General features: G+C 45.6%; 1 protein-coding gene across 5 annotated transcripts in view; it reads right to left on the reverse strand.

Annotated features, from left to right (window-relative positions):
- Positions 1-10,349, reverse strand: part of PRR16 (proline rich 16) — a 130,285-nt gene extending 119,936 nt beyond the window's left edge. For all 5 annotated transcript variants that reach the window (XR_009630623.2, XR_009630624.2, XR_009630621.2 and 2 more), the window contains exon 1: positions 9,714-10,349. Coding sequence is in view for 1 of the 5 variants with exons in the window: in XM_060761951.2 (XP_060617934.2) it covers positions 9,714-9,899 (186 nt within the window). In the remaining 4 variants the exon portion in view is untranslated. The remainder of the gene's footprint in view (positions 1-9,713) is intronic.
- Positions 10,350-11,282: the final 933 nt, after the last annotated feature.

Consider the following 11,282-nt stretch of genomic DNA (forward strand, 5'->3'; position numbering starts at 1 on the left):
TTAATTTTCTATCTTGCAGAATGGTCAACCATGCCAGTCCCCACTTTCAGCCCAAATTGGTCTGGTCCAGACAGTGGTTTACTACCTGAGTTGCAACTTGACCTGTATCCAAAAGTCACTAAATTAACATGACTATATTAGTTCCATAAGCTTCACAACTCATTTTGCATTCCTGTGATTTTGCAGAAATCCTTCCTGATATTTTACTATAAGCGTGCCACATGCTGCCATCGTAATCAAATAACCCAATTTAAAAGATGTCAGATTGCTTCTCTGCTGTGAGACAATGCAATTGGAGAATCCTAATAAGGAAATTTTTCTTCCTATGCATATTCACAAGTAGGTACCATCTAATGATTTTCAGAATTATTTACTAGACATATGTTTCTACTTTACAAGGACACCTAATGTATTCTTTAGGAGGGAAAATTGTAGGAAAACAATAAATTTGAAAGAAAACAGAAACATCTGTCCAATTGCAATGAACATCAGCCCAAAAAATAAAGAAGGGACATTCCTGAAATACAATAGTGACATGATGCATAAAAATATGAAGGGATGCCTTTAAAATTATCCTAGTAAAGTCTATTTTATTTTTCAAGTGATCAAACATTAGGATAGAACACAAAGATTGGGAATTATGATATTTTCAATCAGTGGGATTTACTCTCGACTAAAAATGTTAGTAATTGTGATAAATTAAATGCCTCGTCCTGAGTCAGATCTTTCTTCCATTTAAACAAGTATTGTCAACTTTAGCATTAGCCAGATGGGTAAGGTAAGTGTTCAGGGACATATGGTGATATTTGGGTGTGTTCAAGATAGAGAACTGATTGCTATGTGGGTTTCAGTTCCTTTAAATTAACGGAATGGTAACGTGATCAGGAGTCTCAAGCACATCTTGTTGGAGCTATACTTAAGTGAGAAATATGACACCAGGAAGGCCATAGTTGGAACTTATTCCTCTCAATAGCAGTTTTGCATTTTCTTTTAAAGCATATACCAAATGTCAACAGAGAGAAAAGAAAAAGTAAGCCCAATAAGTGTCGCATGCCCTATTCATGGCATCTTCGTAGATCAACACAGTTTAAGATAGGTTTCTAATCTTTCTATGCTAGATTTTAGCGAATACAACAAGCCCATAGCATCTTCACAACCACGCCTTCCCCCCAATCTCAACTTCTTGTTTCTCCCTACTTTTTAAAGCAACTCTCTTTGGTCCTCATACCTTGTATGGTCCTTATAGCAATATTTCAAACAACATGAAGACCTATTCCACTTTTCTTTCTCTGTGTAATATCTTTAACCATCAGAACCAGCTGACACCTCCCAACAAAGGATTCCCATGGGGAAGCAACCAGGCTTTGAAGCTGCAAGGCCATTCAATGCTAATCAACGTGGTCAATTGAAACATTCAAACTTGCCTCAAGCAGACAAGAGTTCTTTCTCCCACCCTGGGCATTCCACAGATATATAACCCTCACTTGCCTAGTTTCCAACAGACCTCACAACCTCTGCGGATGCCTGCCATAGATGTGGGTGAAACGTCAGAAGAGAATGCTTCTGGAACATGGCCATACAGCCCGGAAAACTCACTGCAACCCAGTGATTCTGGCCATGAAACCTTTGTCAACACATTCTTTAACCATCTTTGCCTGATGAAGAAACAAGTAGACTTTGAAAACTAGTATGATTTCTTTTGTGCCTTTTGATGAGTTAAATAAACAGGACAAAACAAAGCGAGACATTGCTACACCTACCTCTTCCATTCAGGTTCACTTTTTTTAGTTCATTGCTATTCTATCCTACTCTTTGCATGTCTAGATCTGGGGCTCCCTGCCCTGGCCTACATGCACTGTTTTTGCAGCCCTGGAGACAAGCCGGTTTTTTATGATCTGAGCAGAAAGCATGCCTCGCCTAACAGTGACAAGCTGAGTCTCCCCAACCCACCCCTACTTAATTCATGGGCCATCAATACAAAGACCTGTGGAAGAAGTTTTCCATACAGAGTCCTATTAATCCTCACATAAAAGCTGGACTGTTGTGAACACTATATTCCTGACAGCATAATCCTCTCAAAAGTTAGGATATCCAACACAAAAATAGCTCACCCACGTAACCAAAGTGCTACTGTTACAGCCTGCCAACACTTTTAGTATACTAATGTATATCTTTGATATTCTGTCCAATTTAAAAAAAATAAAAATATATATTAACACAAGAGTCGCCTGTGTCATAGTTTTGGTTTCAAAAGCTCATGTTAAAATATCCTTGTCTCTAAATTTTACAGATGATAAAAAAGGCCATGCAAGGCCAATTTTTGAAACTGAAATACATAAACCCAAGGCTTAGCTTAATCTATGTTTGCACAACCTGGTGTTTTTCAAGGTTTTTGGTTAAAAATTCGCAACAGAACAAGTCAGGATGGTCAGTGGTCAAGGATAATGTGAACTGTAGTCCAAGACACATGGACATCACTGGCTTGGGGAAAGTAGCCATGCATGATGGGGTGATTTTATGATCATAAATAGAAGTATGACTAACTCTAGATCCAACCCAACATTCAGAACGTCAACATACTGACCAGTGAATATGCAAATACAGTATTAGGAAGTTATTTTCAAGACAGGAAAAAAAACCTTAGACTTACATAGCATGAGCCTTTGAAGTTCATGAGATCAAAAGAAGTGCATTATGCCACATTGAAATAAACAAACAGCAAAGCTATTTAAGAGCAAAATTCCAAAACAGCAAAGCTATCTTAAAGCCTCTCCATTATTCTAACATTTTAATAACATTTTTGTCGATAAGTATCTACTATACAATCGACTGGACTTAATGTCAAGGGAAAACCTTTACCTTTACCTTTACTATACAATCAGAACAAATAAGGGTTTTCTTATAGTCACTAACTTACCAGGTATGTAAAGGTAAAGGTTTCCCCTGACATTAAGTCTAGTTGTGTCCTACTCTGTGGGGTAGTGCTCATCTCCATTTCTAGGCTGAAGAGCTGGCGTTGTCCATAGACACCTCAAAGGTCTGCATGATTGCATGTAGTGCCGTTACTTTCTCGCAGAAGCAGTACCTATTGATCTATTCAGATTTGCATGTTTTCGAACTGCTAGATTGGCAGAAGCTGGGCCTAACAGCAGGTGCTCATAGTGCTCCCCGGATTCGAACCACCAACCTTTCTGTCAGCAAGTTCAGCAGCTCGGTGCTTTAACCCACTGAGCCACCAGGTGGCTTAGTATACCTGTACCAAGGTACTATTAACAGACCAATATAGTGGAAAAGTACTACTTTATCTGAAGCATTTCACAGATATCAGACTGACAATAGACAGAACAGTCATCATTTTAACTGAATTTTTTGACTGCTTTAAAAACAACTTTTCTAACATCTTTTAAAGTTAACAATATTTAGGTAGAGGGGATATTTTATTTGATGAATTTACAATGGCTGAGTTTTCAGACTGATGCAGATGTCTCTTATGTAAAAGGGAACATCACTGGATCGAGAGCAGTACCTTTGACCAACCCTTGGTCTTTTATTTTAAAAAACAAACACCAGGAAAGGGTATTTCAGAAAGACATGCATACAACTTTCAGAGGGGTTGTCTGGAGACACATTATGTAGCATTACAGCTAAACTGTCTGGATGTGGCAACTATCTGTCCACCCTATATGCATTGCCTGGATTTCATGGAAGAAAAATTAAACACACATATAAAACACGCAGTAAAAAAAACAAACACATTCTAGTAGTTAAATCCATAATGGTGTCAAAGAAGGGTGGTGGAGTTGCAGCTTTTTAAAAGCCAGACACTTGAAGCCATGCCATACTTGAAGCTACACTTGGTCATGAGGTAGCAAAAAAAAAGTTGTCCATGAGGACTCCCAAGATCTTTTTCACACAACAGCAGAACATGTGAAAAAGATCTTGGAGTCCTCGTGGACAACAAGTTAAACATGAGCCAACAATGTCATGCAGCAGCAACAAAAAGCCAATGGGGTTTTGGCCTGCATAAATAGGAGTTTGGTGTCTAAATCCAGGGAAGTCATACTACCCCACTATTCTGCCTTGGTCAGACCACACCTGGAATACTGTGTCCAATTCTGGGATCCACAATTGAAGGGAGATATTGACAAGCTGGAAGGTGTCCAGAGGAGAGCGACTAAAATGATCAAGGGCCAGGAGAACAAGCCCTATGAGGAGAGGCTTAAAGAGCTGGGCATGTTTAGCCTGAAGAAGAGAAGGCTGAGAGAGACATGATGGCCATGTATAAATATGTGAGAGGAAGTCACAGGGAAGAGGGAGCAAGCTTGCTTTCTGCTGCCCTGGTGACTAGGACGCAGAGCAATGGATTTAAATTGCAGGAAAGGAGATCCCACCTGAACATGAGGAAGAAATTCCTGACTATGAGAGCTGTTCCTCAGTGGAACTCTCTGCCCTGGAGTGTGGTGGAAGCTCCTTCTTTGGAGGCTTTTAAACAGAGGCTGGATGTCCATCTGTTGGGGGTGCTTTGAATGTGATTTTCCTGCTTCTTGGCAGGGGGTTGGACTAGGTGGCCCATGAGGCCTCTTCCAACTCAATGATTCTAGGGTTTCAAAGAAAACATATTCACCCATTTGATGAAAACAGATGAACTGTGTGTTAATGAACAGTGTTTTCAAAGAACCCAGTATTTTAAAATGGTTATTTTAGGTACATAAAGTTGTAATTACAAGTTCTAGCTTTCTGACAGGCTTAGAGTATATTCCATGAAAACTATTACAGCTACAGGCAGGAAAAGCTTTATTGCTTTTTCATCAGTTGTTCAGTCAATGGCTATAAACAAGCTTGCTTACCTAAAACAAAATCACAGCAAATGACAACATGTGATTTTTCCTTATAGAAATCGTGCCTAGATTTTAAGAGTGAATAATCAGAAACTCAAAAGTATCTTGGCTCAGTGATGGCAAAAAAAAAAAAAAACCCCAACAATCTTAAAATATTGTTTCTAGAGACGAAACAGTATGCAGGCAAGTGTAGAACCGGAAACCCATCCAAAATTTTAAATGAATACTATTTCTCTAGGCAATTTTTGACGGCAAACATGGCCAGAGGTGGCCCTAGGTAATTTTCAACGGTAAGCAAACAGTATTTTGGTGCCCCCCCCCCCAACCCATCACTGATACATATTTTCTGTTTGTCGTGGGAGTTCTGTGTGCCCTATTTGGTTCATCATTGGTGGAGTTCAGAATGCTCTTTGATTGTAGGTGAACTATACATCCCAGTAACGACAACTTGCATATGTCAAGGTCTATTTCCCCCCAAGAACGCCTCAAGAGCGCCCCTGGGCAAAATCAACTATACTGGGAATGCTTACTTTGCGTAATGGTTGAGCCGCCCCTGAACATGGCACAGAGGTTTGAGTGTTGGACTATGAGTCTGGGAGACCAGGATCCATCTCTTCACTCAGATAAGGAAACCCAATGGTTGCATTTGGAAAATCCCATTGTCCCAGCCCCAGAAGAAGCCAATAACTAACCTTCTCTGAACCTCACAACCTCTGAGGATACCTGCCATAGATGCAGGCGAAACATCAGGAGAGAATGCTTCTGGAACATGGCCATACCGCCCGGAAAAATCACAACAACCCAGTGATTTTGGCCATGAAAGCCTTCAATGATACATCTTCTTTGAAAAAAATCTAGCCAAAAAACTCTGTAATAAGTTTGTGTTGGGGTCACCATAAGCTAGAAATGGCTTGAAGGGAGAACGCCACAACACAATTTTCTCCATCCCGGTGCCATCCAGGCTTTTTTTTTTTTAACATTTCTGTTCCCCTGATTTTTGTCATGCTAGTTGGAGCTGATAAGGAATTGTCATCAAGCACATCTGATGGGCATCAGGGAGCTTGAAGAATATATGCCTTCAGATAACAAATAAGCCGCTTGCATATATTACTGGGGGGGGGGGGGGTAGTTTGGTGAAAAAAGAGTGAGATTTAAGGCAGATTTTCTGAACTTTATGGAAATGAAAAACTGCTTTTCAGTCCTCTTAAGGGAAAACAACTTGTTAAACCCCAACAAAATTAGGAAATAGCCATTGGGGAGAATTTTATCATGTAATGTGAAGGATTAGAGAGGACGCACACATGCTTTGGACTTGATTTGCAGCGCATAATCCTACCATCTGTCTACCAGTTGTGCCACCAAAGCACCCACACAAGCAGACCCACACCAATGATCTGAGGAAACTTTGGAAAAGGATATAGAAGTTACACTGAATTGCAATGTTTTGCTACTTCCCAATATCACCACAGCAATTGCTTCGGGTGGACAAAGTAACTAAAGGAGCTGACAGCAGCTGCCGGCTAAGGATACATTATATTCATTTCAAAGATACAAGAGACAAATAAATATGGTGTACAACATTTCTTTTGTGATTCATGCCTGAAAAGAAAAGAAAAAAACCATCCAAACTGTTTCTAGCAATTGCCTTTCCAAAAGGGAAGTTGCAGCTGCTGACACTTGTAACAGCTCTATCCCTGACCTCTTGCACCTTTGCTGCCCAATCATATCCATGTACAGCAAGATAGAAGTTTCACTGATATAATGGTTTTAACTTTTGCAGCATAATCCTGCCACATCAACAATGGGTCTACAGCAGATATGGGAAAACCCAGGCCGGAGCCGGATGCAGCCCCTTGGGCTCTTTTCTCAGGCCCTCCTCTCTCACGCCATCCTATCCTTCCTTCCTTCTCTTTCCTTCCTTCCTTTCCTTTCTTTCTCTCTTTCCTCTCTCCCTCCCTCAATTCCCTCCCACCCTTCTCTTCCTTTCTTCCTTCCTTCTCTTTTTCCACCCTCCTTTCCTCCTGAGCAAAATTTAGCTGGGAGAGGAGAAGGTAGAGAGGGAACATGAGGACCATGTTTCAAGATGTAAAAGGGTGTCCCATTGAGGAGGAAGAAGAGAAGAGGAAAAACTGACTTTCTGCTGCTGGGAGGGAGCAATGGGTTCAAATACCAGGGAAAGGAATTCAACTGAAAAGATGAGGAAAAACTTCCTGGCGAGTGGCATAGGCTGCCTCAGAGTGTGGTGGAGTCTCCTTCTCTGGAGGCTTTTCCATAGAGGTTGTCTATCAGGAGTGTCTTGATTGTGCCTTCCTGCATGGTTGGGGGTTGGACTGGATGGTCTTTGGGGGTCTCTTCCAGTGCTAGGATTCTAGGGTTCTATATCAGGAATAACCAATACGGGGTCTCATTGATACACTTTTTCCCTCCTGTCCACCATCTCATCCTGACCAAGACCAACCCTTTCGGGATCCAATCATTTCCAAAAGAGAAGGGGAAGGCAAGGAAGGGGCAGGGAGGGGCTTTGGGGAAAAAACCCCTCCCTCCTGGCCTGCCCGCCCCACTCCAGCCCACCAAGCAGCTCCCAAATTAGAAGGTTTGCCCATGCCTGGTCTACAGTATATCTTAATTCACACTTGTCATTCAGACTTATCTGATCCAGGGTGTTAAACAACAGAAAAGGGAGGAAATGGCTCTCCACTCCCTTTCTTTGAAGATAGCTAAATCTCTCTAGTGTAGTGGGTAAAAATATCAAATATCATCATCTCCCTCTGGGTACGCTCTTTGAGCAGAGACGTCTTCTACTTCCATTGTGAAAACTCCATAAGGATGGTAGCACAACCTGTAGCCACCACAGCAAAACGTGAACCCATGAAGGCTAGTAAAAGTCAGACTAAAAAGGAAGGCTTAAAAAGCTTGAAACATCTATCAAGATGACATCTAGCCATTGCCCACAATGAAGTTGGAAGGAAGCAGGGAAAGGGCCACGGTTGGCACACACTTTGCACGCTTAAAATTAGACTTGGATTGTGGTGCTGACAAAGTCCTCCAGTTCACACAGGCCTGTATCCTTCCTGCATTTGAGGGTGTGTTTTGTATGCAAGGGCTCGGGATCTCGCAAAGCGTCACACACCGCAGGCACAGAGTGGAGCTTGGGAGGAGACCTCTGGCTTCCCTCGCCCTCGCCAGGAGCCCCAAGGCAAGCCCTCCCTTCCGGGCCAGGGATCCCCCTTTCGCAGGAACTTTAATGAGTTTGACAGGCTCCATGCCGAGACCTTTCCTCCTCGCCCCCTCCCGAGCGTCTTAAAATAACATCCGCGACAGAAAGAACAGATTTAAACACACACACACACACACGAATGGAAGAGGGGGGGCATCTCTTAGGCGTTAAGTGCCACCATCGCTGCTGTCAGGGAAGGAAGCGTCAAAACGCAATGACTAAACGCTAAATCTGGATCCCGAGAGAGTGGGAGAAAGGGGAGGGGAAGAGCGGGGGGGGGGGAGCGAGGAAGAAATGCCCACGCAGTCTTTCCACGCGAAGAGACGGAGAGGCACAACTCCTCCTTCCCGTCTTCTCTCTCCTCCCCACATTCCTCAAGCGACATACAACCCAAACTCGAAAGAGGGGCAAGAAGGGAGGGAGGGAGGGAGGGAGGGAGGGAGGGGCGGCACTTGGAAGAACCTCCGAGCCACTTTCGCGGGAAGGAAGAGAGGGAGGAAATATGGAAGGAAAGGTGGAAGGGAGGGAGGGAGGAAAAAGGAAGGGTGGGCTGGCGGAAATACGGAAGAAAGATGCAAGGAAAGAAAGAAGGAAAGGTAGAAGGAAGGAAGGAAGGAAGGAAGGAAGGAAGGAAGGAAGGAAGGAAGGAAGGAAGGAAGGAAGGAAGGATGACTGGAAAGATGGATGGAAAGAAGGAAGGAAGAAGACTGGACAGATGGATGTAAAGAAGGAAGGAAGGAAGGAAGGAAGGAAGGAAAGAAGGAGGGAAGGAAGGAAGGAAAGAAGAGAGAAAGGAAAGAATGAAAGAAGGAAGTAATGGAAGAAGGAAGGAAGGAAGGAAGGAAGGAAGGAAAGAAGACTGGACAGACAGATGTAAGGAAGGAAGGAAGGAAAGAAGGAAGGAAGGAAGGAAGGAAGGAAGGAAAGAAGAGAGAAAGGAAAGAATGAAAGATGGGAGGAAGAGAGGAAGGAATGGAAGAAGGAAGGAAGGAAGGAAGACTGGACAGATGGATGGAAAGAAGGAAGGCATGAAAGAAGGAAGTAAGGAAAGAATGAAAGAAGGAAGGAAAGAAGACTGGAAAGATGGATGGAAAGAAGGAAGGCATGAAAGAAGGAAGGAAAGAAGGAAGTAAGGCAAGGTAGAAGGAAGGAAGGAAAGATAGAAGACTGGAAAGAGGGATGGAAAGAAGTGGGATCCTTCCAAAACAAACCCTCTCGAGTCCATCTCCTCTATCCCAAAGGACTGGGAGCACAGGGAGGCTTTTGGAAGTAAACGGAGAAGGGAAGGGAAGAAGGAAGGCGAAAGAAAGGGAGGAGGAAGGAGTGGTGGTAGTTCGGCTTCTTCCTACGAAGTCGCCCCAAGGCCCCGAAAAGCGGCAGCTGCCCTCCTTCCGGCGGCCTTTGGGCGAGGAGTGTGTGCCTGTGTGTGTGCCCCTCTTCGCCGGCGCCTTTCCTCCCTCGGGAGCCACGAGTTGCTCAGCCTCGACGCCCTTCCCGAGAGTTTCGCGCAGAGTTGGGCCAGACGAGAGGAGGAGGAGGAGGGGGGGGGGAGAGGGCGGCGCGTTCCTTCCCTCCTCGAGCAGCGCGAAGGGGCTTTTGCGGGCTTTCCGTCTTGCCTTTCCCCGTCGGCCACCCGCCCCTCGGGGGTTCCCGCTCACCTCCTTGAGCTCCTTGGCCACGTCCTTCAGGTCCCCCAGGACTAATTCCAAATCGTCCACGATGGTCTTGATCTGCTCCTTGACCTTGGCTTTGGAGGCGGCCGGCGCCCCTTCGGCGGGAGAGGAGACGGACGAGGAGGTGGCCGACGAGGAGGTGGTGGGGGTCCCCTTGGGCTTGGCGGACATGCTTCGCGGGAGGAAGAAGGAGGAGGGGGGAGGAGGAGGAGGAGGAGGCGAAGGAGGAGGAGGAGGAGGCGGGGAGGCCGGTCAGGAGAGCCGCTGCCTCCGCCGCTGCTGCTGCTGAGTGGCCACCGACGACGAAGGGCCCGCGCGACGACGGCGGCGACGCTGCTGCTCCTCCTGGCGCTCGTCCCTCTCCGGGCAGCCGCTGCCTGCCTCTTCGTCTTCTTCTTCCTCCTCCTCCTCGGGACGGCACATTTTGGGCTCCGCTTCCCGAGGCAAGGCGCTCTCCTCCGGCGCTGCCATCAACTCGCCGGCAACTGAGCGGAGACGGGAAGCCCGGGCTGCGGGCGAGGAGAGGAGAAGGCAGACTCCGGTGGAGGAGGAGGAGGAAGCGGCGGCAAGAGCGGGAGCAGCAGCAGCAGCAGCAGCAGACGGGCGGGCGTCGCGCCTGCGCACTTCCCCTCCCTTCCTTTCAGAGGCGCGCGAATCCGCCCCCCCCCCCCCCCTTCTCTCTTCTCTCTCTTTGGAAAAGGCGAAAGAGGCAGAGAAAGAGGGCGCGCGCGCTCCCGACAGCGGCACGCGCCTCTTCCCCTCAACGCCCCCGGCTTTGAGGCAAACTCTCAATCCGCGCTAATCCATTGAGCTCGAGGTGGAGGCGGACGAGGAGGGACGGGAAAAAAAAAGCACCTCCTTCCTTCCTTCCTGGAAAGTCCGCTTCCCTTTTAGCCCATCATCTATATGTAGAATAGTCCTCTAAGAGTTGGGAGAGAGCACCAGTCCAGCCCACTTTAGGGCCACGCGCAGCACTCCTGAAGGTGGCTTGCTGGAAGTTTTCCGGGCTGTATGGCCATGTTCCAGAAGCATTCTCTACTGACGTTTCGCCCCCCATCTATGACAGGCATCCTCAGAGGTTGAGGGGTCTGTATGAGGCAAGTGTGGATGTTGCAATTGGCCACCTTGATTATTTATTTATTATTTTTTAAAATAAAGATTTTATTTGCATACAATAACAACTTACAGTGGTAAACAAAACACAAAACAGTGAACATTTTACAAAGACATAGCCCCACCACCAAGGCCTGAACAAATATCTTTTCCTTCACCATATATTTAGAAATCAACCATTTTATAAATTTATTATGTATTTATGACATTTATATGCCGCCCTTCTCACCTCGAAGGGGACTCAGAGCGGCTTACAAGATATGTGTGTGTATATATATATACACACACATAAGGTAAAGGTAAAGGTAGTCCCCTGACATTAAGTCCAGTCATGTCGGACTCTGGGGTGTGGTGCTCATCTCCATTTCTAAGCCGAAGAGCCAGCGTTGTCCATAGACACCTCCAAGGTCATGTGGCCGGCATGACTGCATGGAGCGCCGT

This window comes from Anolis sagrei, chromosome 2 (genome assembly GCF_037176765.1).
Source record: "Anolis sagrei isolate rAnoSag1 chromosome 2, rAnoSag1.mat, whole genome shotgun sequence".
Lineage (NCBI taxonomy): Eukaryota > Metazoa > Chordata > Lepidosauria > Squamata > Dactyloidae > Anolis > Anolis sagrei.